Raw genomic sequence first — 24,570 nt, forward strand, 5'->3', positions numbered from 1 at the left:
CCCAGGAAGTCCAGGCTGCAATGAGCTGTGTTCATGCCACTGCACTCCCGCCTGGGTGACAAAGAGAGACTTTGTCTCAAAAAAAAAAAAAAAGGTGAAAACAAAGACTTCTTTGAAAGTTTTGTAAGGGACAGTTCAGAAACCTATTTCAGTATTTTATTTTATTTTGAGATGGAGTCTCACTCTGTTGCCCAGGCTGGAGTGCAGTGGTGCTATCTCGGCTCACTGCAAGCTCCGCCTCCCAGGTTCACGCCATTCTCCTGCCTCAGCCTCCCAAGTAGCTGGGACTACAGGGGCCTGCCACCACGCCCGGCTAATTTTTTGTATTTTTAGTAGAGATAGGGTTTCACTGTGTTAGTCAGGATGGTCTCGATCTCCTGACCTTGTGATCCTCCTGCCTCGGCCTCCCAAAGTGCTGGGATTACAGGTGTGAGCAACCGTGCCCAGCCTATTTCAGTATTTTAAAATTCATACAATGTCCAAAAAAAAAATCTCTTAAATTCCAATTTGAACACATATTTTAAACCAAATTCCAGCATTACTGCCAAATCACTGGGTAGACACCAACCTTTTTCAAATAGAAGGTTCTTGGCCAACATATTCCCAAGGTAGTACTCGTGAATATTTATTTTCTACATTGAAAAGTAAAATAAAAATATACTAAGTATTTTGCAAAGACATTTTTAAGGATACAACTTTAAAACTATCGATCTCATTATTAAAGTTCTCATCTTATAATGTTTCATAATAATATTTTGAAGAAAAACACACCTGACCAGTTTCTTTCTCTTCGTGGTACTGCCGAATGTGTTTTCCATGACATACTTCGTAAGTCCAATAAGACTCAATCTAAAAAAGATGGATATATTTCAATACACAAAAGCCACATAACTCAGCTGAATTACTTTCTGGTATTTGAAGCAGCTGAGACTGAAGCAGCTGAGACTTCCCCTAAGATTTCAGAGTAAGCTTTCATTAAATGACACTTATAATTATGCCTCAAAAAAATGTGAAATTTCTGTAGTCTATTCATTATTTTCACTAGCTCTATGTGAGAATTCTGTGAAGGAAATAGGTCTAGAATACACTTGGGGTCTGTAATAATTACCTGGCTTAGGGATAATTTTCTACATAGCTTAAAAAAGAACAATTAGCATTTTAAATTAAAATTCTATTATATACTCGGCCCGGTGTACTGGCTTATGCCTGTAATCCCAGCACTTTGGGAGGCCAAGGTGGGCAGATCACTTGAGGCCAGGAGTTCAAGACCAGCTTGGCCAACACGGCAAAACCCCATCTCTACTAAAACATACAAAAAAATTAGCGGGGTGTGGTAGCACATGCGTGTAATCCTAGCTACTTGGGAGGCTAAGGCAGAAAAAGTGCTTGAACCTGGCAGGCGGAGGTTTCAGTGAGCTGAGATCGTGCCACTGCACTCCAGCCTGGGTGACAGAGTAAGACTCTGTCTCAAAAAAAAAAAGAAGAAGAAAACTTTATTTTGAACTGAAAAACATTCAAAACAGCTTGGTAAGTGACATGATTTGTTACTGGCATTATTGGGTTTCTGCTGCATATACTAGACAGGAATTTAAACGAAGAAGATATTATTAAGAAATAACTAGCTGGGCACAGTTGCTCACGCCTGTAATTCTAGCACTTTGAAAGGCTGAGGCAGGTGGATGGCTTGAGTTCAGGAGTTTGAGACTAGTCTGGGCAACACTGTGAAAAACCTCATCTTTATAAAAAATACAAAAATTAGCAGGGCATGGTGGTGCTCAGCTACTGGAGAGTCTGAGGTGGGAGAACAGCTTGAGCATGGGAGGTTGGGGCTGCAGTGAGTCGTGATCATGCCACTATACTCCAGCCTGGGCGACAGAATGAGACCTTTTCTCAAAAAAAAAAAAAAAAAGAAATAACTTATATTTATACCTAACTTAACATCGGATACAATAGGAACAGAGAACCAAATACTGTATGTTCTCATTTATAAGTGGGAGCTAAAAAATGAGAACACATGGACACAAAGAGGGGAATAACAGACTTGGGGCCTTCTCGAAGGTAGAGAATGGGAGGAGGGAGACGATTAAAAGAAAAAAAAAACAACCCATCAGGTACTACACTCATTACCTAGGTGACTAAATAATCTGTACACCAAACCCCTGTGACATGCAGTTTACCTGTATAACAATCCTATACATGTAACCCTAAACCTAAAATAATAGTTAAAAAAAACCTGATACAACATAATAAAGAAGAAACGGTATTTTCAAAGGTCTGTTGGCTGTTGGTAATCTATTTTCTAGTCATCAAGTAAACATAAAATACATACTCTGTAGGAACAACTGCTTTGTTTAAATAGTGGCTCCAAAAGCTCTCTTGGATTAGGGCCTTTATAATCCTTTTCTTCTTCCTAAGAAAGAATTGGAGTTTAATACTTACAGTTTTTCTAGAATTTCACCCAACTTTGCTGTTTGGGTATTAACTCATTACTCAAATCACAAATGCTTAGAAATAAAAGGGAAAAAAAGTCAAAATGTTTAACAAGATCCTATGGTATACCATTGCTTTCAAATGAACTGAAGTATAAAATATGGAGCCATAAAATAATCTTCACAGAGTTCATGCTTTCTTAAAAAAAGTTTTTTTAAAATGTATTTTTGTTTTTCATAAGAATGGAAGGAAAAAAGGTTTTTAAGTATCAGTTTCCTGAACAATTCTTATAAACCTATTTCAGAATTTTTAAATGCTTGTACCCAAACAAATTCTTAGCAATGAAAGCCCTTAGAATAGCTGAATCTTATAGGATATATTGGAAAGTTTTAAGGCACTTTTCAGTTTTCTATGTATTTTTACATTTCAGATTTGAATGCCGTGTGTGTGTGTGTGTGTGTGTGTGTGTGTGTGTGTCTCAAGGAGACTTAAAATAGTGGTCTTAGATTTCAAATCTGAACAAAACCCAATAAAGGACTGAGTTTAATATTTCTATTTTCCAGATCATGAAAATATTACTGAATTGGCTTAATACATTTACTGAGCAGAGGAAGTGAGTTTCAAATTTGTTCAAGGTTCCACAGCTAGCTATAGCCTATACCTCAGCCTCCTGGCTCCTAGGCTGGTGTCCTTTCCATTTTACCATGCTGCCTCTCCTGTTTCATCTTGAAAGAAGTCATTGCCTTGAAGGATGGATAAGAGGCAATTAGGGCATTTTAGGAGAAAGAAAAGGGCATGGGCTAAGATAATGAGAAAGCATGGGGTACCTACAGACTTATTTATAAACAATCATTTATTTAAAAAGTCACATATACATTTAAAAATTGTATCTTGTTTTAAAACCCTAATTTCTATAAAGAAAGCAAGTGTGGAGTTAGATTTTCATTCAAAACATTAATAATTGGTTGCGGCCGAGCGTGGCGTCTCACGCCTATAATCCCAGCACTTTGGGAGGCTGAGGTGGGCAGATCATGAGGTCAAGAGATCGAGACCATCCTGGCCAACATGGTGAAACCCTGTCTCTACTAAAAATACAAAAATTAGCTGGGTGTGGTGGCGTGTGCCTGTAATCCCAGCTACTTGGGAGGCTGAGGCAGGAGAATTGCTTGAACCTGGGAGTCGGAGGTTGCAGTGAGCCAAGATCGCGCCACTGCCCTCCAGTCTGGTGATAGAGTGAGACTTTGTCTCAAAAAAAAAAAATAAATAAAATTAAAAAAAATTGATTGCTAATTTTTCCCAAGATAAACTGCAAAATCAAAGAATTCAGGAATATTAAAAGTGATTAATATTTTTATGCTAAAACAGCATTGAGAAATCTGTTATTCAATTTTACTTCAAAGTATGTAGTTACAATGTTTTACATAAATATTTTTGGTGACAGGATTATCGATATATTTATAAAAACTTACCTCATCCCCACTGGTCACAAGGGGAAGTATGCATTTATATTTTTCTTTATGTGCAGTTGTCATGATGACATAATTATCTTCTTTATACAAAACTCCAGTTGTGGGCTGCAAATAGAACAAAAAACATACATTATGTTCTCCGTGAAATTGTATCACACTGAATAACTTTAGCCCTACCTGGAAGAAAGATTCTTTAAACTAATTTAACATTTCAACAGATGATTATTTTAAAAGGAGGGAAAATATGCTACATACATTAACAAAAATTTTAGATTCGGGGGGTACATGTGCAGGTTTGTTACATGGATTGCATGATGATGAAGTCTGAGCTTCTAATATTCCTGTCGCCCAAGTATTGAACATAGTACCCTAATACTTCATAGGTAGTTTGTCACCCCTCCCTCTCTCCCGTCTTTTGGAATCTCCAGTGTTTACTGTTCTCGTCTTTGAGTGTGTATTCAACGCTTAGCCTCCACTTATAAATGAAAACATCCGGTATTTGGTTTTCAGTTTCTGTCTTAATTCACTTAAGATAATGACCTCCAAGCTGCATCCATGTGGTTGCAAAGAACATGCTTTCATTCTTTTTGGTGGTTTTATCAACATATTTATTAATTACAAAATGAAGATAATAAACTTTATCCTGTGTCATAATAGGAAAATAAATGAACAAAATAATGTTTGGAGTATAAAGAAAAAAGGAGGAATGCAACAGATTGAAGTTAAAATAGTGATTACACTTGGGAGGCTGAGGTGGCAGGACTGCTTTAGCCCAGGAGTTCAAGATGAGCCTGAGCAACGTAGCAAGACCCTGTTACAAAAAAAAAAGAAAAAAAAGGCACTAAGAGGTGGCAAGGAATGTCCATAGATACACCATTACTGAACACTTATTAAACTTTTGTAAATGGCCAGAGAGTAAATATTTTAGGCTTCGTGAGCCATATGGTCTCTGTTGCGCCTCTGCCACTCTAGCAACAAAAGTACACAAACAATATGTAAACAAATAGGGATGATGATGTACTAATAGAACCTTATTTATAAAAATATGTGGTGGGACAGCACAATGGCTGTAGTTTGCTGACTTCTGGCATATATTGACAAAATTATCCTTAAAGCTTTCTACACTATGAAACCAAACAAATTCACATTGGTTAATATGAGTCAACAGAATTCAAATAAACACTTCAATTAATACAATTGATATTATTTTAGTAAAAACAAATCTCTGCTTCCTGATAGCAAATATGATACTCATTTTACTAAGGCAGAGATTTTTGTTTTATGATACGTGTTCTAAGATAATTCAATTCTCTCTTCACTTTCCTCTTATGGTACTGTGCAACTATGGTACTCTTTGGCCATTCCTGGCAAGGAGAACCTCTTCTTATTAAGGACCTTCGTTCTATTCTCAATTTAATAATAACTTTTTTTTTTTTTTTTTGAGACAGGGTCTCTCACTAACCCAGGCGGAGTGCAGCCGCATAATCACAGCTCACTGCAGCCTGACCTCCTGGACTCAGGTGATCCTCCCGCCTCAGCCTCCCTAGTAGCTGGGACTACAGGTACGTGCCACCATGCCCCGGTAATTTTTCTGTGGAGATGGGGTTTTATCCTGTTGCCCAGGTGGGTCTCAAACTCCTAGGCTCAAGCCAGCCTCTGTCTCTCAAAGTGTTGGGATTACAGGCGTGAGCCACTGTCCTGGCCTAACAACTCTTAACTATAATAAAACCAGTACTACTTGGCACCAATGTAATCCTAAACACAAAAGCAAATTACAGCATTTTCCCCAAGACAAAAAAACAAAACAAAGCAGTAAGTACTAGCTGTATTAGTTCTAGGACAGTACTCTTTTAAGTGTTTTACATTCATTAACTCATTAATCCTCAAAACAAGTATTATACTCATTTTTACGGAAACAGACACTAAGGCCCAGGGCTTCAACAATTTGTCCAAGGTTAAAAAACCTAGAAGTAGCAGAGGCCAGAGAATTCAAACAGATTGGCTCCATATTCTGTGAGCTTTTAAATATTTTAACATATTTGAATCAGCTTTTACAAACTTCTCCTAGATTACTATGCAGACTTGAATTATGGCCAAGGATACTTGTTTAAAAAGCCACTGTAAGTAAGATGTGCACCTGTAATCTCAGCTACTCAGGAAGCTGAGGTGGGAGAACTGCTTGAGCCCAGCCTGGGCAACTTATAAAAAAAAAAAAAAAAGGCCTGGCGCGGTGGCTCACGCCTGTAATCCCAGCACTTTGGGAGGCTGAAACGGGCGGATCAGATAAGAGGGCAGGAGATCCAGACAATCCTGGCTAACACGGTGAAACCCCGTCTCTATTAAAAATACAAAAAAAAAATTAGCCGGGCGTGGTGGTGGGCGCCTGTAGTCCCAGCTACTCGGGAGGCTGAGGCAGGAGAATGGTGTGAACCCGGGAGGCAGAGCTTGCAGTGAGCTGAGATGGCACCACTGCACTCCAGCCTGGGCGAAAGAGCGAGACTCCGACTTTAAAAAAAAAAAAAAAGAGCATTATAGATGATGAGGGAATCAAAGAGATTTGAAAGTAACAGTTGCAAAGCTAAACTTATGATAAAGAATTTTTTAGAAACATTTACTCAATTGTGCCAGTGATTTGCTGTAAGACATAACATTTGTAATTCCTTTCAAAATGGTCTCCAAAATGCTTACAATGTAAAAAGAAACTGCTTGTTTGGAACCACAGCAAAAAAGGGAAGACAATTCTTGATATAAATAATTGTCTTTCATTAGTTTAGGAAAGGCTGCTTTCCCAATAAAATAGGCCAAATAGCAATTCTATCTGAAAACTCTTTGCTGAAATAGTGAGTCACTTATTGGGACCATAAGATATATTTTTAGCAAACTCTACTTTTTAGTAACAGGAATTATGGAGAAAAAGTTAATCCTTTGTAATTTTTCTAAAAATTTTGATCCACTAAAATCAGGATTCTGATTTTATAAAACAGGTTCTTACTTTAAGAAAACAAAATATAATAAATTCTGAAATGTACAGAATTAGGTACTATAAAAAATTTACTTTATATAACAAGGTATTTTCAGTGGAAAAGGAAATTAGCGATTTGACATAAAGTGAAATTTTATTAGAGATTTGACATAAAGTCAAATTTTAATATAGTGATGCTGATCAGAGGTGCTGGGGTACTTTAAAAGTTAAGGAACTTTAAAAATATCTTGGCATGAGAGGAACTCCTAATGTTTGACGTGGGTCTGGAGGCATTAGGTTGGTTAGAGGATGAGAGAACTTCTATTCTGGTGGAGGCTATAAAATACACTTGTCGATAGAACCTGTCAATGTATATGACATGCTATAAACCATGGAGTTGGTCAAAGAGTAGTGCTTGGGAAAATCTGAGTAAAATATATTGTATATCAACAACACAAGTAGACAGAAAATTAGACTGATTTGTGGTTTAATTTGGTGAAATCTATGAACTCTATGAAGTAATGAATAATTAAACATAACGACACAGGTGATACTTCAGAAGGAAAATATATACACAAAAACAAAACTGAGTGCTAAACACCAATAAGCAAAGAATATCATAATTATTAACTAGTTAAAGTACACATCAAAAATTCACAAATTTTTTGGCCAGGTGAGGTGGCTCATGCCTGTAATCTCAGCACTTTAAGAGGCTGAGACCGGAGGATAGTTTTGACCAGGAGTTTGAAACCAGCATGAGCAACATAGGGAAACTATCTCTACCAAAACACACAAACAACCCCCATTTTACAGTTTTGGTGCTTAATACTTTTTCTAAGCAAATCTGAAAGCAAGATTGTAAATGATTATATATTGTTTCAATATATCTGAATGGGAAGACGGTTTAAAGCGGATAATTTTAAAGCTTAAAAAATTCAGATCTTCTAATTCAGTCTCTTCCAATTTCAGATAATAGGCAAACAAAAGACCTTATCCTATTTCATACAGCTGCGTATTAGTTAGATACAAATGTCCAACCCGCGGCCAGGCACAGTGGCTCATGCCTGCAATCCCAGCACTTTGGGAGGCCGACGTGGGCGGATCATTTGAGGTCAGGAGTTTGAGACCAGCCTGGCCAAAATGGTGAAACCTCATCTCTACTAAAAACACAAAAAATTAGCCAGGTGTGGTAGCGCACGCCTACAATCCCAGCTACTGGGGAGGCTAGGCAACGAGAATCGCTTGAACCTGGGAGGTAGAAGTTGCAGCTGAGATGGCGCCATTGTACTCTAGCCTGGGTGACAGAGCGAGACTGTCACAAACAAACACAAATGTCCAACCAACTGGCCCATTAAAATAAATGGCAGTGCCAGGTGAGGAGGGCAGTGGTTTCTTTTTTTGAGACAGCCTCTTCTGTCGCCCAGGATAGAGTGCAGTGGCGTGATCTCGGATCACTGCAACTTCTGCCTCCAAGGTTCAAGCGACTCTCTGGCCTCAGCCTCCCAAGTAGCTGGAACTACAGGCACATGCCACCATGCCTGGCTAATTTTTTTATTTTTGGTAGAGACAGGGTTTCGCCATGTTGCCTAGGCTAGTCTCAAACTCCTGGGTTCAAGTAATCCACCCAGCTCAGCCTCCCAAAGTGTTGGGATTATAGGCGTGAGCCACTGTGCCCAGCCAGTAATTTCAGTTAAATGCAAAGGGAAGCCTTAAGATTATGGAAGTATTAAAAAAATCAAAAGACCAATGATAATGACTATTGTGGCTTATTTTTACATAAAGGACATAGGCCTTGTGCCAATTCATAGAACAGTATCTCTAGATTTTTCTCAAAGTAACACAGACTTAAAGAAAAAAAAGGCCAGACGCAATGGTGACCACCTGTAGTCCTTGCTGCTCAGGAGGCTGAGGCAGAAGGATCGCTTGAGCCCAGGAGTTTGAGGTTGTAGTGAGCATAATCATGCCTATAAATACCTACTGCATTCCAATCTCTAAAAAAAGATTTTTTTTTTTTTTTTTTTTTGAGACAGAGTCTCACTCTGCTACACAGGCTGCAGTGCAGTGGTGCAATCTTGGCTCACTGCAACCTCCACCTCCCGGGTTTAAGCGATTCTCCTGCCTCAGCCTCCTGAGTAGCTGGGAGTACTGGTGTGCACCACCACACCCAGCTAATTTTTGTGTTTTTAGTAGAGATGGGGTTTCACCATGTTGGTCAGACTTGTCTTGAACTCCTGACCTCATGATCCGCCTGCCTCTGCCTCCCAAAGTGCTGGGATTACAGGTGTGAGCCACCGTGCATGGCCAAAGCATTTTTTTGGAAATAAAATTGTTAGATATGTGAAAAGTTGGTATAGTGTATGCTAAGACTGAAAGAAAATGTAATGACAATTTGGTAGTGACCTCTAAAAATGCTAGTTTTAGTTGCTCACTTATAGGTCAGTAAGTTTTCAGGGCTGCATATCAGCAAGTTTTTTTTTAAATTAAAAATAAAACACAGGTGCAAGAGTAAAAAGTTTTAATGACATTAATTCTTCAAACATCTGCCATATTCACTCCAAGTGTGCTCTTTGGATACAACAACAGAGATTAAAGTATTCTCATCCAAGCCTGCTAAAGTTATATCTGATTCATAACAAAATTTTACACAGGTATTTCAATATATCAATATTTCATGGCATTAATACAAAGAGAAATTTGATGTCCCAGAAAAATATTTACCCAGATAAATTCAGAACATTTGGTTCACACATGTAATCCCAGTACTCTAGGAGGCTGAGGCAGGAGGATTGCTTGAGCCCAGGAGTTCGAGACTAGCCTGGGCAACATAGTGAGACCCTGCCTCTAAAAAAAAAAAAAATAGCCAGGAGTGGTGGGGTTTCCCTGTAGTCCCAGCTACTGGGAAGCTGAGGAGGAGGATCTCTTGAGCCCAGGAGGTCGAGGCTGCAGCCAGTGGTGCCCGTGCCACTGCTCTTCAGGATGGGCAACAGACTGAGACCCTGTCTCAAAAAACAAACAAAAACAAAGAAACCCAACCCAAACCAAACCAAAAAACCCCTAACACTTGCAAATAGAAAGCTATGTGGTTATAACATCCATTAACTTGATACATCTTGTTTTGACATCATAATATCACTTACTGTTTCAATTAAATGATAATAAAAGAATATAATAAAGTATTGCAAGTTGAATGCCTGAAGGTAATTGGAATAAAAAGTTAAAAAAAATTTTGCTGTTTCCGGGACTTCAATTTGAAGTAAATGAGTTAATTACTACATGGTAGGTGTCATAAGAGTACAATATTTATTAGCCTGCAGTAGGTACACGTGGACAGGAAGACTTTTCAGCGGTCCACTCCTCCAAGACTGAATTTTCATTTCCGCGAGGTTATAAATATGTTCTTCACTACAGGAAAACTCAACATAGAAGCTCATGTTCTGGGGACTCAAATAACAATCGTAATACATGAAAACTGTAAAGGATATTGTGCATAAAGGGTCGTTAACATCTCACAGGCCAAATAGCCCTTTCAGAAACAACTCTGAAAGGAAAAAGTTGCCTTGGAGCTGTGCGTTTGCGTATGTCCGTGTGTGTATACAACCGAGGGAGAACGAATACGAGAGAGGGAACTCGAGTCTGAAGTACTGTGATGTGGGCAGGGTGCCATGTCATACTGAAGAAAAGAAGTCTGTTGGTGGAGTAAGAGCCACAGTTAATTTTCCAAAAGGAAGATGAGTAAGTGCACCTGACGTTATTCTACGAAAGCTGCTTCTGCAGGGTGGGAGTGTTGGGAAGCAAGATCGAGTGCGACAGAATTAAAAAGGAGGAGAGCAGGTGATCGCTAGATCCCTAATGCTGAGCAAGGGGGACGCATCCACATAACGTGAGAACGAACGAATGAATGAACGCGGCATAAAAGCAGCTTTGGCTTGGGGAAGGTAAGAGTCTGCAGAGAAGGTCTTGGGGAGAAAAAGCAAAGAAAACCGAGGGAAGAGGCCGAATCCTTAGTGTCAGGAGGAGGGGTGGCTGCAGGGTTAGTGAGGGCACTGACCAGAGAGAACTCGGTGCCGGGCCAGTTGACTCGGAAAGGGATGTCATCGCTGAGTTGAGGGAGCGCTCGGCCGCCGCCGGACGCTTCCAGGAGGCCGCAGAGGACCAGTAACACCGGCCCGCCCGGGACCAGACTCCGTACGCCGCCGCCTCCTTCCTCCATCCTCCGCCGCCGCTTTCTCCAGCCACCGCCACAACCTCCTCTGCTCTAGGAGGAGGGGAGGAGGAGGAGGAGGTGGAGGAGGAGGCGGCGGGAGTATAAAGCGCCCGGGTTTCACCGGCCCAACCGCCGCCACGTCTCCTTCCGGAGAGCCCGGCAACGCCGCCTCCGCCTCCTTGAGCCTCTTGTCACCGTTTCCGGGGCAGACGACATATCAACATCCGGGGGTCGCGGAGCCGTCCGCCTACGGGGGCCGGGACGTCGCCTGCGTGTCTCTCGTTTTCGGAGCGCTGCAGCATCGCGGTGGGGATCGAAAGCGGGGGCTTCTGGGACACAGCGTCTGGAGACGCGGCCTCGGACCAGCCTTTTCGGTGCAGAAGTGGCATCACGGCAGGCCGGTGAGTCTCGGAGGCGGCAGCCGCTTCCTGAAGCCACTCGCGCTGCTCTCCAGGGGGCAGGCAGAGGTTTGGCGCACACGGAGTGATAGCGGGAAGACAGTGTGAACCGCGGGTGCAGGTCCTTAGATGAGAAAATTCGAAGTAGCGATGAGATGTGAGAAATGGCGGTGTTCCTGACTGACCTGCCTTCTTGCAACTTTTCTTCTTTTTCTCCGCATTTGGTATTTGTACACTTCATCTTTCCCGCCTGAGGCTTATCGCCACCTCTTCTGCTTTGGACGGTGGCCATCTCGTTACTTAACAGCTTCTGACTAACGCAGGGCAGTTTGTTCAGCGACTGCAACTCTGTGTTAGGGGAAACCTGGGGTGAGGTAGCCCGCCATCTCCCGGTAGGAGAATACCGCGAGCCTCCGAATTTGGCATGGTGGGAGACTCGTGGAATGGGCAGCTAGACATCACAACCCTACATTTTTACCCTCCATCTCTAGATTGAAGTGTTGGGGTGTTGTTTTATCAAGGAAGCCGGTAAGGTTCCTTATGTGAAGTTTAGCGCCAGATGAGTGTGTGTGTTTATGAACTAAGTCACGTCTGACTGCATCCCCAAATTAGACAAAAAGTTTTGGTTTCACCTACCCCTGTTTAGAAAAAATGCCACTGTCTGTTTTGATCTCCAATATAATGGACATACAGTGTTGGCTTTAGAGAAATTACCATTCCCTTCCTGCGAGGTGGGAAAAGTTCGACAGTCTTTCTAGATCTGTTAAAGACTGGTCGCCCCCACTTCCTCAGATTTGAACCAAATCAAAAAGCAGGAAGGACAGTCCCATATTCTATCTTAAAAAATTTTTTTAAACATCAGGAATCCATAGTATCAAAGAAGATAACTTTGTTCAGAATTGTTATTCGCTAATTATATTTAGCACTTCTTATTAATGCTTAATGTGTTCCAGACTACTGGGATTTTTGTTGTTGTTTGTTTGTTTTGAGACAAAGTCTCGCGCTATCACCCAGGCTGGAGTGCAGAGGCATAATCTCGGCTCACTGCAACCTCCGCCTCCCGAGTTCAAGGGATTCTCCTTTTTCGCAGCCTTCCGAGTGGTTGGGATTACAGGCGTGCGCCACTACACCCTAATTTTTGTATTTTTAGTAGAGACAGTGTTTCACCACGTTAGCCAGGCTGGTCTCGAACTCCTGACCTCAGGTGATCCGCCCTCCTCGGCCTTCCAAAGTGCTGGGATTACAGGCCTGAACCACTGTGCCTGGCCCCACTGGGACTGGTAAAATGCCAAATAAATGGGTTTCTGTCTTCGGTTACACAGTCTAGCCAGGGAGATTGTACAAACAAATAATTGCAAACTGTTATGGTAGTAATAACAGTCAATTTTTTTTTTTTTTTTTTTTTTTTGCATTTATTCTGTGCTAAGCACTAGTCTTAAGTCATGAAGGAAAAGAGATGTATTTGACTGAATAAAAATGAAAACTTTCTATGAGGTCCTGTTTTAGTATTTAGGGCTATAGTGATTGAATCTGTGTTCAGTAGAGCTGATGTTCAAGTAAGAAGGGAACTTAAATAAGTAAAATAATTTCTAGTATTGCTAAGTGCTGCAAAGGAACTAGGGTTACGTGAAAGAGAATACCTGTAGGATGTGTTGCTTTTAGTACGTAAGTCAGAGGAGACTTCTGTGAGGAAGTGACATTTGACCTGTGACTTGAATGATGAAAAGAAGGGAGCCAGACAAATTTCTAGGCAGAGGCCCTGAGGCAGGAATGAGCTTGATGTGTTGGAGTGATAGAAAGAAGGCCAGTGTGGCTGGAGTGTAAGAGGAAAGTGGTGGAAGAATTTTGAGAAGCAGAAAGAGGCCAGGGAGACACAGCTTTGTAGGCAGGAGAGTGGACAGGACCCGATGTACATTTGTGAAGATCAATGTGGCTGCTTTGTGGAAAATTGATTGTAGGGGGTCTTGTGGGTTGAATTGTGTTCCCCAAAAAGATATGTTTAAGTCCTATTCCCTAGAACCTGTACGTGTGAACTACTTGGGATAGGGTCTTTGCAAATGTAATTCAAGTAAGGATGAGGTCATACTGAATCAAAGGGGGCCCTAATCCAATGACTGTTATCTTCATTTTTTTATTTTTATTTTTTTTTTTGAGGCGGAGTCTCGCTCTGTCGCCCATGCTGGAGTGCAGTGCCGCAATCACGGCTCATTGCAAGCTCTGCCTCCCGAGTTCAGGCCATTCTCCTACCTCAGCCTCCCAAGTAGCTGGGACTACAGGTGCCCGCCACCTCACCCGGCTAATTTTTTGTATTTTTAGTAGAGACGGGGTTTCACCGTGTTAGCCAGGATGGCCTCGATCTCCTAACCTCATGATCCACCCGCCTTGGCCTCCCAAAGTGCTGGGATTACAGGCATGAGCCACCACGCCCGGCCGACTGGTATCTTTATAAGAAGAGGGAAATTTGGATACACATGGACACACAGGGAGAATGCCATGCCATGAAGGAGGAGGCAGCAAGATTGAAGTATGTGTCTATAAAACAAGGAATGCTAAAGATTGCCAGTAATCACCACAAGCTAGGAAGAGGCAAGGAAGAATCCTTCTCTAGAGCTTTCATAGAGAGAATAGCCCTGCTGACGTCTTAATTTCTGACCTCTAGTTTCTAGAATTGTGAGACAATCAATTTATGTTGTCTAAGCTGCTCAGTTTGTGGTAATTTGTTACAGCACCCTCAGGAAGGTAATAGAGGGTGAAAACCAAAAAGTAGTTGAGACAAGTCTCAACCAGTTTAGAAGTTTATTTTGCCAAGGTTAAGGACATGTCATTGACAAAGACAGCCTCAGGAGGTCCTGACAGCATGTGCCCAAAGTGGTCGGGCTACACTTGGGTTTTATACATTTTAAGGAGCCATCAGGCATCAATCAATACAAGTCTTCTATGCTTTATTTACATGTGTGAGAGCTGGAAATATAGCTTCAGGAGCAAAATGAGTTTATTTTAGCAAATTTATAGGTTGATTCTTAAACATTGAAAACCTATCAACTATTTACCATATTATAATTAGGCAATCATCATTCGCTATAAAACTAGTAAGTATGATTGCATCTGCAAAGAAAAAATGTAATTCTACCTCTGCCAATTAAGGTATCCTATTAGCTTCCTAATAATGGCACCATATTTGCTAAAATGAATTCATTTTGCTCCTGAAGCTATATTTCCAGCTTTCACAAATGTAATTTAGACTAGTTGCTTTCCAAATCAGTTGCATACCTGTTTACTGAGTTTTCTTTGTATCACGCCTGGGTTAGGTCTAGTGCTTTATCTATTCCATGTCCTCATTTGTCACAGATTTTTTCCCCACCTTGTTGGGGTATAACTAATTTCAAGCAATTTTTTTCTCAGAAAGGATTAAACAGGTAATTTAATTTCCACAGACTTCATATGTCTGAAAATGCCTTTACCTTGCCTGCTCATTTAATGATAGCTTGGGAATAGACTTAGTCCACAATCATTTTGTTTTCTCCAAAACTCTGAAGACATTCTGTTGCTTTTTAGTGTCTAGTGTATCTGATGACAAGTCTAATGCCAGTCTCTTTTCTTTTGCAGGTATCATACTTTTTTCTCTGGAAGATTTTATTAGACTGTTTTCTTTATCATTGGTTCTGTGATATTTTATCAGAGTGTTTCTAGGTGGTGAGTCTTTTTTCATTCATCCTTCTTGGCACTCTGTGAGTCCTATTTTTCACTTCTGGGAAATTTTCTTCAATTATTTCCTTAATTATGTTCTTGACATTTTCTCTGTTCTATTCAGAATTTAGATAGGTTCTTCCAAATACATTTAGATAGATTCTTCCAAATACAGAGGAAAAGGATAAAAAGAAAAAATATATAATATGAAGGATCAATCCAAGAGGTCCATTTCCTTGACTTTCAGTTCTTTTCACTTTCTTTTTTCAGTGGTTTTTTTCCCCACAGTTTCTAGTTACTGATTTTTAATGGATGTATTGTTCTCATGACATGAATTTCTTTGAGGATAACACTTATAACTTTTAAATATTTATCTCCCATTCCCGGAAATAGCTCTACTTCTTTCAGGTCAGTTGTTTATTTTCATCCTTTTCTGTTGTGCTTTTCCTTAAAAAAAAAAAAAAAAAAAAAAATTCTTGGTGGGGCATAGTGGCTCACGCCTGTAATCCCAGCACTTTGGGAGATCACCTGAGGTCTGGGAGGTCAAGACCAGCCTGGCCAACATGGTGAAACCCTGTCTCTCCGAAAATAAAAAAATTAGCCGGAAGTCTTGGCAGGCTCCTGTAATCCCAGCTACTCAAGAGGCTGGGGCAGGAGAATCACTTAAATCTGGGAGGTGGAGGTTGCAGTGAGCCAAGATTGTACCATTGCATTCCAGCCTGGATGACAAAAGTGAATCTTCATCTCAAAAAAAAAAAAAAATTATTGAGCTCTTTTGTAAGTGAGCCGGGTACTAGCTGTTGGGTCTAACTTTAGGGTCCTTGAGTGAAGTGCAAGAAACGAGTTACCTCTTTCCTCCTCTCCTTCCACCCTGTACCCAAATAAGGAATGCTTTGTTATAGAACATGAAGATGCTCAAAGGCTTCCAGGGTAGACTGTTAAATTAAAAAGAGCAACAACAACAAAATAGATGTGGTTTTAGCCAGAAACAAATACTGTTGCTGCCAGGCTTTTTGTGTGTAAAGGGCTGTGGTAAAAAGTTTGGCTTGCTGTTTCATATAAATATTATAATGATTTTGATTTTAGTCCTACATCCTTCCTCTGCTTGTTTCTAAGATTGGTACCTCTCCAGGCTCTGCTGGCAAGAATGTCTTCTACATTGCTATAGCCTTCTCATGTATGCATGTGTGTTTGTTCTGGACTGCAGTTTTCTCCGCACTGGCTTAATCCTCAGCATAATCCTGCCTGCTTTCTCTTCCAGAATGAATGAATTCATTTCAGTGGGATTTTGTTAGGAAGCGGAGGAAAATGTACGTGCTTATGCTTAGTTTGCCTTGCAGAGAGTGAGTAATCCTTTTTTTTTTTTTTTTTGAGACAGGGTCTCACTTTGTCACCCGCGCTAGAGTGCAGTTGCATGATCACTGCTCACTGACACCCCAACCTCTGGGGCTCAAGCGATCCTCCCATCACCTCAGCCTCCTGAGTAGCTGGGACTACAGGTGTGCACCAGCATGCCTAGCTAATTTTTTTATTTTTTGAATTCTTGGTTTCCCAGCATGTTGGGATTACAGATGTGAGCCATGGCACCCAGCCAGTATTTGTTGAATAAATCAATGCTGTTGAAAAAATTGGGCAAAGCATACTGTTGTTTAAAAAGAAAATTATGGCTGTAGGAGATAGGTAATTAGGTGAATCTGTTAAATCCTGTTTTAAAAAGTCCTATTTTATTTTGTCCTAATTAAAAAAGAATCTCAGCCGGGCGTGGTGGCTCACGCCTGTAATCCCAGCACTTTGGGAGGCTGAGGCAGGCGGATCACCTGAGGTTAGAAGTTCAAGACCAGCCTGACCAACCTGGAGAAACCCTGTTTCTACTGAAAATAGAAAATTAGACAGGCGTAGTGGCGCATACCTGTAATCCCAGCTACTCTGGAGGCTGAAGCAGGAGAATCACTTGAACCTGGGAGGCAGATGTTGCGGTGAGCCAGGATGGCGCCATTGTACTCCAGCCTGGGCAACAAGAGTGAAACTCTGTCTCAAAAAAAAAAAAAAAAATCTCAAAGGGGTTAAGCCCTACCAATGGAGGTACAAAATGAGATAACTACCATCTCTCCTTTTTTTTTTTTTTGGAGACAGTCTCACTTTGTTGCCTAGGCTAGAGTGCAGTGGCATGCTTTTGGCTTGTTGTAGCCTCAACCTCCTGGGCTAAAGTGATCCTCCCACTTCAGCCTCAGTAGCGGGGACTACAGGTGTGCGCCACCATGCTTGGCTAATTTTTTTTGTATTTTTTGTAAGAGATAGGGTTTTGCCATGTTGCCCAGGCTGGTCTTGAACTCCTGGGCTCAAGTGATTTGCCCCCTCAAGCCTCCCAAAGTGCTGGGATTACAGGTGTGAGCCACTTGCCCGGCTTCCTTTTTTGTTCTTTTTAAAATTATAGGCCTTAGTTTCATTTTGTTCCTATTCAGCGCTTAGCACAGTTCCTGGCATGTTGTAAATATTCAATAAATGATACTACATTTGTTTTACTTAAGCTCTTTGCCTCTCATTTTCATCATCATAGAAAATAAGGATTAAATGAGTTAATATACATAAAGCACTTGGAATAGAATCTAGCATATAGTTAGTGCTACATAAGTGTTAACCATTATTCTCTGACACATGAACACCTTTTTGTTTTTTCTATGAAGCTTTCTCTGATTCTGCTACTTTGAATTGGTAATTTGCCTTTCTGTATTCTGCTTGTATTTTATTTATTTGTTATTAGTTTTAGAGACAGAGTATTGCTGTGTTGCTCAGGCTGAAGTGCAGGGGCATTATGATAGCTCACTGTAGCCTTGAACTTCTGGGCTCAAGAGATCCTTCTGCTTTATCCTCCAGAGTAGCTAGGACTGCAGACGTGTGCCACTATGCCCAGCTAATTTTTACATTTTTGTAGAGACATGGTCTCACTATATTGCCCAGGCTGGTCTCAAACTACTGACTTCAAGTGATCCCCTTGCTTTGGCCTCCCAAATTGCTGAGATTACAGGCACGAGCACCATACCCATCCCTCTGCTTGTATTTTATATCACATCTTTTATATTAAATAACATAGATTTGTTTGCTTGTGTGTTTCTCCACCAAATATGATTCTTGATAGCTGGGGACTATCTTATTTATTTTGGTGGTCTCAGTGCATAGTCATTGCTTGCCACATATCATTAGTTCACTCATTTGAGCTAGGTCTTAAAGAATGAGGAGGGTGGTGTAATTGGAGCACGAGGGGCAGGGGAGTACATCAGTGGGAAGTGAAATTTGACAAATACACTGATATCAGATTGACCAGATAGTAAGTAGTTGAATGCCAGATTAAAGGATTTGAATTTATTTTATATGCAGCAGGAAGACATTTTTTATTACTGACCTTAGTTCCATATTTTAGGAAAGTAATTCTGAGTGTACAGTAGAGCTTGTATTGGAAAGAGGAAAAGAGATTGGAAACAAGAAGAATATGTAAGAAACTCTGGCTCTTGACATATGGTAAGGCTCTTTAGTTGAGAATCTTTCAGCATGTAACCTTTTACTATCATGTAACCTTTTAAGCCTTATCACAAAAGGGCTTCAGGGCTTCCTTGGTGACTTCGTTTTGACTTTGTTTAAAGAAAAACTTTAGACAAAATGAATTTATCAGAATTTATTTGTGTGTTAAAGGATTAATGAATGAGGCAGCACCCAGAATTAGAAGTAGTTCAGGGAGCTCTTGTTTTAACAGAGTATGCGGCAGACCTTTTCAGTAATCCCAGCATTTTGGGAGGCTGAGGTAGGCGGATCACTTGAGCTCATGAGTTCAAGACCAGCCTGGGCAACATGGTGAAACTCCGTCTCTACAAAAAATGCAAAAATTAGCCAGGCATGGTGGCACATGCCAGTAGTCCCAGCTACTTGGGAGGCTGAGGTGGGAGGATTGCTTGAGCCTGGGGGGTTGAGGCTGCAGTGAGCTGTGATTGTGCCACTGCACTCCAGTCTGGGCAACAGAGCGAGACCCTGTCTTGAAAAAAAAAAAAAATTACTTGATTGTCATAGCTACTTGTTTGTCTTATTTGGGTACAATCTGGCAGAAAGTTGCTCGTTAGAGAATAGTTGTTGGTTTCTGATTAAAATTAAGTTGTGACATCCTATGGATTGGGAGGAAATATTTGCAAGCCATGCATGTGATAAGGGGTTAAAATTCAGAATATAAAAGGAACTCAAATGACTCTATAGAAAGAATACAAATAATCCAGTTAAAAAATGGGCAAGGAACCTGTATAGACATTTCTCAAAAGAAGACATACAGATGGCCAACAGATATATGAAAAAATGCTCAACATTACTAATCATCAGGGAAATGCAAATTAAAACCACAATGAGATATCACCCCAATATGTGTCAGAATGGCTACTATCAAACAGATGAAAGATAAGTGTTGGTGAGGCATGTGGAGAAAGGGGAACGTTTGTACACTGTTAATGGCAATGTAAATTAGTACAGCCATTATGGAAAACAATGGCGGTTCCTCAAAAAACTAAAAATAGAATTACCATATGATCCAGCAATCCAACTTCTGGGTATTTACCTAAAAGATTGGAAATCAGTATGTTGAAGAGATATCTGCACTCCCATGTTCATTGCAGCATTAATCATGATAGCCAAGATACAGAATCAACCTAAGTGTCCTTGAACAGATGAATGGATAAAGAAAAATGTGGTATACATACGCAGTGGAATACTATTCAGCCTTAAAAATGAAAGAAACTTTGTCATTTGTGACGACATGGATGGATTGGAGAACATTAAGCTAAATGAGATAAGCCAAGTACAGGCAGACTAACAACATATATGCTTACTTATATATTTAATCTAAAACCGTTGAACTAAAAGAAGCAGAGACTAGAACAGTGGTTACCAGGGGTGGGGGGAAGGCATGGGGGAATGGGGAGATGATAGTCAAAGGGGAGGAATTTTTTTCTTTGAGATATGTTGCACAGTGTGGTGAATATAGTGACTAATAATGTACTTTATACTTGCTAAGAGTAAATTTCAAAAGTTTTCACTACAAAAAAAATTTGAGGTCATGGATATGTTAACTAGATTGATTTAATTATTCCACATTGTATTCATAAATCATCACTTTGTACCTCGTAAATATATAACTATAGTCAGTTTATAATTAAAAAATAAAAAGCAAAGATTAAGTTTTGTTTTACTGTTTACATTGGGCTTCAGTTTGCTTACATAGGAACCCAGAGTCCTAGGACCATCTTAGCCAAATGGCCTCCAATTAAAGATTGCTTACACTCTTTTTTTTTTTTTTTTGAGGCAAGAGTCCTGCTCTGTTGCCCATGCTGAAGTTCAATGGCACCATCTTGGCTCAGTGCAACCTCTGCCTCCTGGGTTCAAGCAATTCTCCTGGCTTAGCCTCCTGAGTAGCTGGGACTACAGGTGCCTGCCACCACACCTGGCTTTTTTTTTTGTATTTTTAGTAGAGACGGGGTTTCACCATATTGGTCAGGCTGGTCTCGAACTCCTGACTTCAGGTGATCCACCCACCTTGGTCTCCCAAAGTGCTGGGATTACAGGCGTGAGCTACCACACCCGGCCAAGATTGCTTACACTTTTTAAAAAATGTTATATTGTTTTAGTAAAACAAAGGGTAAAATTTAATAAAAAGGCACAAACACATTTTGTGTATATTGTGAAAATACCATCTATTTCCTCCAAAAGCTTATAAATTGATATGAGTATCATAAACCTGTTTATTTTTCTCCTGGACTAAGTATTGTTCAACATTTAATGTGTATTATGTGCAGGGAGGTAATGTGGGACCAGATTTTCTGGTTGGGAAAGGAGATAGTACTGGTTTTAGTACAGTAAGTTTCCATGCTTGTGTAGCACAACTGGACATGCCTTCATGTAACAGACATATGAAGAGGTTGAGAGAGCAGGCTGGAGATTGGAAGCTATCTAAGTAAAATTGAAGCCTAGGATTTGGTGAGTTTGTGTATCTGATAAAGAATAGTGTAAGAGTTGTAATTGGAAACACAATGAAATGTTTTTGTCTTTGGCTTTAGTGACATGGGATGCTTGATCACTAGTGTCTGATGCACCAGAGAAGCATGAAAATTGAAATCTTTGGGTTCAGTGAGGAAGTGGTCATTGGAGACTTGATACTATAATGATTGGGTGGTATGGCAGAGTAAAGTTGAATTGGAAAGGGATTAAGATGAGTTGATAAGGAAGTGAAGCACTGTGTAGTTAAAAAATTTCTGTGAAGAATAAGAAAGCTGGAAGAACACAAGAAGCTGTAGGATTAGTGGTAGTTTTTTCAGTTACAGTGTGTGTACATGTGTGAGCGAACCATTTATAAAGAGAAGGAGGCTCAGTACAATTAAGTAAAACAACCAAGAAAATGAAACTGAAATATAGTATTTTAGAAAGGTAAAATGAACCATAAAAATGAAAAGCCCCTGAAATCCAGTAAAGCTAATTTTCATCATATAAATTTGGCATACAGAAGAAAAATTTTAGTATTTTAGTTGTCTTTGGAAGAGTTAAAATTCTTCGACATAATAGCCACAGGATTACAAAATCTTTGAGTCTGTAATATATGCTTAGAGTGAATTCAAGGTTTTATTTTAGTTTTTTGAGACACGGTCTTGCTCTGTTGCCCAGCCTGGAGTGCAGTGGTGTGATCATGGCTCACTGCAGCCTCAAACTCCTGGGTTCAGGCGATACGTCTGCCTCAGCCTCCTGAGTAGCTGGGCCTACAGGTGCATGCCACTACACCTGGCTAATTTTTAAATTTTTTATAGAGATGGTGCTCCTCTGTTGCTCTGGCTGGTCTGTAGCTCCTAGCCTGAAGTGATCCTCCCTTCACAGCATCCCATCACAGCACCCCAGAGTACTATGATGACAGGTGTGAGCCAGTACACTGGCCAAATTCAAGGTTTTAGAAATCCATAAAAATAGATTGCTAAAAGCTGAATAAATTAATAGACAATGCAGTGAGTATTTTTGCTGAAAAAAGATAGGCATAACAGGAACATTTGATAGTTTTAGTGTGATGTGATGAAAGAGAATTTTAAAGCACATTTATCATCTAATTGCCTGGAAAGAAAGAACCAGGCATGGTAAATTACAAATATGATGCTTACATTGATATTCACAACTACCCAGGATGTAAGGTTATGCAGTTACTCATTGAGAGAGTATTCTCTGAATTTGTAATTTAAAAACAAGATGTATCTATGGAAAAGAGAAATCTAATATAATGAAATGTTGACTGGAAAATGTTTGAAAAATATCTAATAGACCAAATATGGTTCTGGCATGATTGTAATCATTAGGAATCTTGAAGACATACTGAACCCATGATACTCTGAATATGTGATACTCTGAATATGTGATATATTTTAAATAATATTTATTCAGTATATCGGTCACTGTGTAATGTTTTACATATATTAAAAGTAGGCCAGGCACGGTGGCTTACGCCTGTAATCCCAGCACTTTGGGAGGCTGAGGTGGGCGGATCACGAGGTCAGGAGAGCGAGACCATCCTGGCTAACATGGTGAAACCCCGTCTCTACTAAAAATACAAAAAATTAGCCGGGCGCAGTGGCAGGCGCCTGTAGTCCCAGCTGCTCGGGAGGGTGAGGCAGGAGAATGGCGTGAACCCAGGAGGTGGAGCTTGCAGTGAGCTGAGGTAGCGCCACTGCACTCCAGCCTGGGCGAAAGAGCGAGACTCCGTCTCAAAAAAAAAAAGTAAATAGGCACTTTCAAGATGTATAATAATACGCATTTCAGGTACTTGATTAGAAAATTATTTTCCCATTTAAGATAAATACATATTAATAGACAATGGTCAAACTTTTAAAGTCAGTCACAACGAAATGAGTCATGTTCATGCTTTTAAATATTCAGAGTTGACATCATCATAACCTTTGTTTCCCTAAATGATAACTTTATACATGGAGATAGTGGCATCTAGATGCTTACAGTTCTTGGTAAATTGAAGAGTGAGTGAATGTATTGTTTGGGAGTGGGGAAGAGTATTGTAATAGTGGTCTGGAGTAGGAGTACAAAGACCAATTTCTAAAAATCTGAGATTTAAAAGGAAATTTTAGTTTCTTTTCTAAATGTAGGGTTCACACTTACACTTTTCTTGAATTTCTAAAACTGAACACCTACCTAGTATTCCTACTGTGAGGAATGAGAATCTGAGTTTTGTGTTGTATGTAATTAGGGCAGGAGAGAAAATGTTTTGAAAGTGAGATCTGAGAGCTGTAAAGAGAGACTTGAGCTTTGCTAAGAAAACGAAAATATGTAAGTAATTTGGCACCAGAGTTCTGTATCTTCCTAGCTTGGAGGCTCCAAACCTTAGCTTCTGATATTAGAATTTAACTTTGCCGTTTCCGTCAGGTTTCTCTCCATCCTAACGAAAATGAACATCCCTTCCCTGGGCTGTTAGAACACGATCTCCCTGTAAATGATGATGGTATATCACGTGTATATTCACAAATCTTCTAGTTTAACTTCTAATGGAAAACCTAGAAAGATGTATAAATGGGGATCCCAAAGTAATCCCTCCCTCTTGATACTGTGTAAGCTAGTTATTAAGTGTTAATGACTTTGGGGAGTCACACACTCCTTTGGACTTTGTAAAATGAAAAACTAGATCTCTGCATTGACTAACATGATTCTGAGCATGTCAATCTTGGATAGGCTCATTATATTTGTGAGAATATATACACATCTGTCAAAATTAACTCAAACATCTTTATGTAACCAGTTACATACTATTTATACACATGAAATTAATCATTAATCTTGTTTACCTTCTGAAAAAACAAGCAGGGTAGTAAGAAAAGTTAAGTTCATAGGGGTTTTTAAAAACATGTTATGGAAGAATCCTGTGCTCCAAAGTCACAGCAAGCTGGATTTTAGCCATTTGTTAGATGCGTAACTGAGTGCAAGTTACAATGGAAACAAGCTAGAGGAATTATCCAGAAAATGAGGACGTATGCCTCGATATGTAAAGTGCGTAGCACATCCTTATGAGATATTCATTAATAAATTTATCACCCTTTCTGTTTTACAGGACAAGTGAAATGCCTTCTGGAAAACTAATATTTAAAATGTTGGAAGATATTTAAAGTAGTTATGTAGCTGAGTAAATTACTAAGATGTTAATAAATAGGAAAACATGAAAAGGACATGTAGGACAGCTTTATGTGAAAAACTTCTGTACTAATTAGTCATCATGCCTGGGTTTAAGGAGCTTTTAGTAAGTATATTACATTTAGTTTTATACTGAAGTTTTTATGGGGAAAGATTCCAGAGAGATTATATGCCCTATTGAGAAAGAAATAACCTATAATCAGGAATAACCTGAATAGTATGAAT

General features: G+C 39.9%; 2 protein-coding genes across 14 annotated transcripts in view; one reads left to right on the top strand and one right to left on the bottom strand.

Moving 5' to 3' along the window:
• The window catches only part of ERLEC1 (endoplasmic reticulum lectin 1), a 31,284-nt gene extending 20,026 nt beyond the window's left edge, over nt 1–11,258 (bottom strand). For 2 of the 3 annotated variants that reach the window (XM_055240443.2, XM_055240442.2), the window contains exons 1-5: nt 10,910–11,071; nt 3,900–4,004; nt 2,330–2,410; nt 772–849; nt 569–632 (exon numbers count right to left, since the gene is read on the bottom strand). In XM_055240443.2, the coding sequence (XP_055096418.1) occupies nt 569–632; nt 772–849; nt 2,330–2,410; nt 3,900–4,004; nt 10,910–11,071 (490 nt within the window). Of the gene's footprint in view, nt 1–568; nt 633–771; nt 850–2,329; nt 2,411–3,899; nt 4,005–10,909 lie in introns of all 3 variants that reach the window. The other variant, XM_055240440.2, reaches the window with a different exon arrangement.
• ASB3 (ankyrin repeat and SOCS box containing 3) overlaps nt 1–24,570 on the top strand; it is a 273,478-nt gene that overhangs the window by 60,742 nt on the left and 188,166 nt on the right. For 2 of the 11 annotated variants that reach the window (XM_063618036.1, XM_063618037.1), the window contains exon 1: nt 11,333–11,466. The exons of 1 other annotated variant lie outside the window; for it this stretch is intronic. Coding sequence is in view for 3 of the 10 variants with exons in the window: in XM_063618033.1 (XP_063474103.1) it covers nt 10,756–10,796 (41 nt within the window). In the remaining 7 variants the exon portion in view is untranslated. Of the gene's footprint in view, nt 1–9,367; nt 10,797–11,264; nt 11,467–15,069; nt 15,157–18,568; nt 18,667–24,265; nt 24,452–24,570 lie in introns of those variants that run through there. 8 more of the 11 variants (XM_063618031.1, XM_063618032.1, XM_063618033.1 and 5 more) reach the window with 8 other exon arrangements.

This window comes from Symphalangus syndactylus, chromosome 14 (genome assembly GCF_028878055.3).
Source record: "Symphalangus syndactylus isolate Jambi chromosome 14, NHGRI_mSymSyn1-v2.1_pri, whole genome shotgun sequence".
NCBI classification, from domain to species: Eukaryota; Metazoa; Chordata; class Mammalia; order Primates; family Hylobatidae; genus Symphalangus; species Symphalangus syndactylus.